We start from the raw sequence: 6,000 nt of genomic DNA, 5'->3' as shown, positions 1-6,000 counted from the left end.
TAAAACAACCAGCTTTTCATTTGTTGATCAGATGACCGGTCATTCATTCTTGGCCATCACAAGAGTAATTTTTCAGAAACTCAAATCTGTTTTTTTTGTTTTTCAATCCACCAGTGGCTCACTACACCACAAGCTGTAGGCTCCTAACTCCTTCACCGGTTCCTTTCGCCACATTTGCTTGTGTTTGCTCTGCTCCCCAGTAATATCAGATTCCCAATCTGATGCAACAGAAATGTCACTGCGTTTCAAGCTCTGTGCCTTTGTACCAACTTTTCTACTTTCTTCCATTATCCACTTAGTCAAAGTCTTTAAAAAAAAAGATTTACTTATTTTTATTGGAATGGCAGATCAGATTTATACAGAGAAGGAAAGACAGAAAGATCTTCCATCCTCTGATTCACTCCTCAAATGGCTGCAATGGCTGGAGCTAAGCTTATCTGAAGCCAGGAGCTGCTTCCACGTCTCCCATATGAGTGCAGGGTCCCAGGCTTGGGTCATCCTCGACTGCTTTCCCAGACCACAAGCAGGGAGCTGGATGGGGAAAGGAACAGCCAGGACACAAACTGGCAATCAAATAGGACCCTGCTGCTTGTAAGGAGAGGATTTAGCCATTGAGCTATTACTCCAGGCCCATGGTCAAAGTCTTTAAATTCCAGTTCATGTTTTCCTCCCTCCACCCGCTTTTCCTCCCTCTCTCTCCCCAGGGAGATGGCTTCCTTCTCCAGTCTGTTTGGTATCCAGCACATATCCCTCTTTTCCCATCTGTCATTGCGCTGTGTTAAGTATTTGCCTTCCCTACATGACCATGAGATCCTTGAGGGTTGGTATAGTCTATTTTTCATCTCTGTATTCCTAGAACATTTAACTTATTTCTCCTATCCTCCTATCTTTCCTTTTTGAAACAGGAAAGGCAAAAATAGAGACAAGATTACACTATGTCCTTTTTCTCTATTTTAAGAAAGGTTGGCATCCAAGTCCTCCAACTAAGACGCTGACTAAATTAACTTTCCTCTTTCTGCCTTGTCAATATGCACTTAGCATTAAATCACCTTCTTGCTAACATTTTTAACTCTCCAGCTTTTAAGTCAATATTTTCATCTTATAAGGTCCAAACTATTTTATGGCTGGACATTTCAATGCCTTTAAAATACTGGAGCAGATTTTAATCAGATTATAGGATTATGATGTTTTACTCACAGTTTATCTATACATGTACCTACTATTTAATGAGAAGGGATGATAATATTTCATGAGGAACCCAATACATCTTAGAACCTATGTATTTGGGCAAAATACTATAGGTAGATAGTTCGAAGAACCCTCATTAAAATAGAGCTAATCTCATGGTCCTCCTCCCTCCCCACATGGGAACTTGTACAGCAAGTGACCTAGATGTAAATATATAAAACAAGATGCTGTTTTAGGCAGGGAAAAGAATGGTTGTGAAACCCAAAAGGGTTTGAATCTCAGCTCTCTGCTTACACTTTAAAGCAGGACTTCAGTCAGGGTAAATATCACCTGTACAGCAGGGGTGACTCCATCTGACCAGCTATGTTCCTCTGAGGCCTCCATCACATCACCTGTGGGGACATTCCCCATACCAAACCAGGAAAAGCAGATAATGATTTTAATTGAACTTGCATGACAGATGATCATAAACATACCTACTGTGTATGACAAATTCATAGTTATCAGATATATGACACTCAACAACAGCCTAATTAAAAATAATCCCATTTTCCTTGAAGCTGTACTTGCTGTTTTAATTTCTTCACCTGGAACAATATCCTAACATTAATCCATTTTATTTCTGTTGCTTCAGTCAAAATACAATTAATCAGACCCTAGGATCCAGGAGTCTTGAGTTCCACATTGAGCATGCACTGTCCTCTGACCTTGGACACCTGACGGAACTTGTGTGTGTGTGTGTGTGAGTGAGAGAGAGAGAGAGAGAACATTTTTCTACATTTTGCAAAAGGCAAAGGCTTAATCCTCCATCCCTCTTTTCTGTGTGGTCATCACTAACTTGGCAGCCTTTGGTATCAAAACTCAGGTCACGGATAGTTTAATTCATAGGAACAATCCAATTCATGTAATGTCTTTACCTGCCCATGAACTGTGGGGGAAAGGGAAGTCAGCAAGCCCACATGTTGAGTTTCAGCATTTGCCAATGTTCCTTTAAAGTAATCACCTCTTGGAGAGGCCAGCAGCTCTTTAACAGACTCCTCATTTTGCTGTTGGAAAGAAAACTTCTTCTGTCCTCTCTTCCTCCACCTGAACTGTTCAGTAATTCAAAGTCATTTTGTTTGTCTGATCGCCCTCGACAGCTACATGTACACTGCCCATCCGGTCCACTATCCAAAGCAGAGGTTGAGGAAAAGTCCTTGTGGGAAGCGTGAATGGTTAGCAGCTGCATTTGACCTTCATACTGGCCTGACCCGAGGACTGATAAAGCCTTTGGTAAGCTTTACATTTATTTCCCCAGCATTTGTGTGTAAAATAAAAAGGCTGATTTTGTCTGCCCTTATGGCCTATCACAATGAGGCTTGTTAATGTGTTCTGGGCACGAAGTGAGTAAGGGGGTCCTGGAATGTATCCCGGGTCTGCATGCTGCCTTCCTGCTTCAAGTCGTCCAGCAGAGGCTGACCTATATTCCGGTGACACAGACCAGATCCGGGTAGGACAGAACTGCCCAGGGCACCGCCCACCCCCTCCTTCTCCTCCTTCCTCAGCCAAGAGGGCAGCCAGATCGGTACACCGAGTCCTCTCTCATCAGCCTGCCGGTATGACAGCGTGCCAGGGGTCTTCTCAGGCAGCAAGCCCACCGCAGCAGGAACCTCTGGACCACGTCACACTGTGTTCTCTCCAGGAAAAATAGCAGTGATCCAAGGGCTAGAGAAAAAAAAATTGTCTTTGGGTTTGATCAAAGATTATTTGCTTTCAGCAATTGTTTTTGGAATGCTTTGCTGTGTTGCTTTAGAGTGGGCAGATGGCAGGATTGTGGAGGTGTAAAACAGCTACGAAAAAACAAGATGATTCGAACAGAAGGAATCTGTATAAACTCTGCTGGATCATCTTGCTCTTCATGAAGACAATTGGCTCCTTCCCTCCCTGCTCCCTTCCCTGCTTTGTAGGATGTTTGAAGTGTTCATACTTTTTGGTTTTTTCCTGCTTAAAAGAAGGACACCATGCATTGTTGTGCCACTTTGGGGATTTGACCTGGGAACACTGGCATTATCTTTGCCTTCAGCTTAGTCTGAGGACAATTCCAATGGGAAGATACTAGTGCAAGACCCGTCTGAGAGCAGAGGGAGCAAAGGGAAAAATGGACACCCCCGCCCCATGGAGGGAAGCTGCCGCCGGGAGGCAGGGGTCGAGCCACGTAAGGCGCAGGAACTGTGCCTGAAAGAGATCATTTCAAGTTGAGCTGCGGTTTGCCACAGTGTCCTCGTGATCATTCGAGTGGTCAGATGTCAGGGGTGACTGAAAATAAGTTCATTTTCCCACAGTGGTGAGAGAGTGAGGGAAAAAAGGAAAACGGGAACAGTTTTGCCCATACAAAACATCTCAGGGTTTGGTTGGAGCAGGCTTGAAATGGTATCCCCATCATCCATGTGACTTCTGCGAACAGCACTGAAAAGAAACAACAGTTGATGCTTTTGATTCAAATAACAACCTAAATCCCCACACCCACCCCTTTCTCCCTAACGCCCGCGAATAATCTCTCGAGGTGTGACAGCTCAGCTTCATTGTTGATTCATGGTAACCGTTTGTTACGATGGGACTGACAGGGAGACGAGAGGTAGACAGAACATCTCAGGTGCAGATCTGGGCTGTCACGGGCTGCAGGCTCAGGATCGAGCCTTGCTAAGCAGGGGTTGCCAGACCTCCCGGATACAGCCTGCAGCGCAGCCTGGCTTTCTGGCAGCAGCTGCAGCGCTCTGTTTCTGTACAGCCTGTGTGTAGCAAGTCTCTGGGATTTCAAGAGTTAAAGTGTCATCTACAGTGGGAACAATGGCTTAACCACGGATTCATCCTGGGCTGGCCTAGTTATGCTATACTGTGTAAGTGTGTATTTTTTTTTTTCTTTTTCAAGTGCTGTTCTCTTTGATGAAGTCATATCCTAAAATGTCTGCTTTCTAATTCAGGGGCAGGGACTCCCTGATTCACCAGCAGGAGCAGGGTGCTCTCCTTTCTCACCTATGCCAGAAAAGCACTGGAAATCTCAAAGACAAAAACCCAGGTCATCAAACGAGAAGACTAAAGACTTCATCTGGAAGTTACATACCAGGTAACCCCAAAGCTAGACATCCAGGCAGCTTCTCTTTCTGTTCATCATTTTGCTCCTAAGATGTGGGTCTCATCCTGACCTGATCTTGCTGAGTCCACAGTACCTTGAGCAATTCAGTGGCTGTGAAATCTCCCACCGGCTTCGGGCTGGAATTGCAGCCCACTTGTGGGAGAACTAAGCTGCTGCCTTGCAGAGCTAATAGTGCGCTTCTGTGCAGTGGTGGGCAGATCAGTAGAAAAAGGTGACATCATGGATATTCCAGGAATCCAGGTCTGCAGCGCAAAGCAGCTTCCTCCCTACACAGCAGAGGCAGAACCTGGAGTTGAGACAAAAACAACTCTCCTTTCTCGTAAATATCTGCCCAGGGGCTCAAAAAAATATTCTAAGTGCAACAGCTCTGAAATGGTCCCTTTCCCTTGGAGACCCATCTGATTTTCCAAATCCAATCACAAACTTTTAATAGCATGCCATGAACCTCTCAGCTCATTATTTCTCTTCAAAGCCCTCTGGTTTGCCAGCCTAGAGCCTGCGAAGTGTTGTTTGATGATGTGCTGCACCATAAATAAGCACATAGGACATGCTAAAATCCATCCTTCACTACTTCTGGCTTTCCCGCCAGGAATACTGCCATGCAATCAGTGATGTGTGATTTGCAGCAGTTGCTCTGGATTGAGAATTTTTTTTCAACATGTCTAGTGTGTAATGTAGGTTATATAATAGATTTATCATGTTTACATAAACCCCATCTCCCACCCTGCTCCTTCTCCTTTTGCTCCTTGTCTGTCTTAGGGCTAGGATGTTGGAAGCAAGGAGAGTTCGTGTTCAAGAACAGACTTTCCAAAACAGCAATTATAGCTTTAACTATTCCTTACTGCAGGAAATCAATGCGTTGTATAGTTCACCATGTCTCTAACACCCAGGGTTCCTTCTGATGTCTTTAAGTTGTGAGCAGACAACCATTTTACATGTGTAACCAGGCGTGAAGGTTAGCAAACAGAATGGAGGTTACTGTTGTAATCAAATAAAGCTCATGCAAGCTGATCTGACATGTGTTTTGACTAATTTTTTCACTATATGGTAATTAAGCAAAAATGGTAAGCAGTTGACCCAAATAACTATCATGTGTATTGTCCTGTTGCAAATCATGGTGAGATTAAGATGGTTTCGGGCCAAGGACACAGAAATACCTAGATCCTATTCTGTATCAGCCTCCTTTTCCTGAAAAAGCACTGAGAGGAAAATAAGGATATTCAAAAATTTCATGAAAAAACGTATGAGCAAAGGCAATATGTGGGTTTAAATTTTTTTTTTTGCAACAAAACCAACTCACTTTCTTTTATCAGTCTGTGAAACAGACACATTCTGTCTGATAAAATTAGTTTTTCAATTCCCAAATGTCCAAGATGGCTTGGGCTGGGCCAAAGGCTTGAGTTGGGAGCTAGAAACTCAATCCCCGAATCCCACAAATGGCAGGAACCCGGTTACTTGAGGTATAACTGCTGCCACCCAGCACCTGTGCTGCCGAGAAGCTGCAGCTGTGAGCCACAACCAGGAATCACACCCAGGATCACACCCAGGTACTCCAGTGTGGGAAATGGGCTTAACTACCATGGAGAAACCAAAAGCTCCAAACTTAGCTTTTAGTTCTATTTTTCCACCAAGTTTTTGAAGTACTTTCATATATGCAAAGTAAATAATGATGGGCAAAA

At 44.0% G+C, this 6,000-nt stretch overlaps 1 protein-coding gene across 1 annotated transcript in view; it reads right to left on the bottom strand.

Moving 5' to 3' along the window:
* Window positions 1-3,483: 3,483 nt before the first annotated feature.
* RNLS (renalase, FAD dependent amine oxidase) overlaps window positions 3,484-6,000 on the bottom strand; it is a 283,483-nt gene continuing 280,966 nt past the window's right edge. The window contains exon 7 of the mRNA XM_058671329.1: window positions 3,484-3,633. Coding sequence (XP_058527312.1) covers window positions 3,607-3,633 — 27 coding nt within the window. The 3' untranslated portion in view covers window positions 3,484-3,606. The remainder of the gene's footprint in view (window positions 3,634-6,000) is intronic.

This window comes from Ochotona princeps, chromosome 13 (assembly GCF_030435755.1).
Source record: "Ochotona princeps isolate mOchPri1 chromosome 13, mOchPri1.hap1, whole genome shotgun sequence".
In the NCBI taxonomy this organism is placed as follows: Eukaryota; Metazoa; Chordata; class Mammalia; order Lagomorpha; family Ochotonidae; genus Ochotona; species Ochotona princeps.
This window is presented reverse-complemented; position numbering and strand designations above follow the sequence as displayed.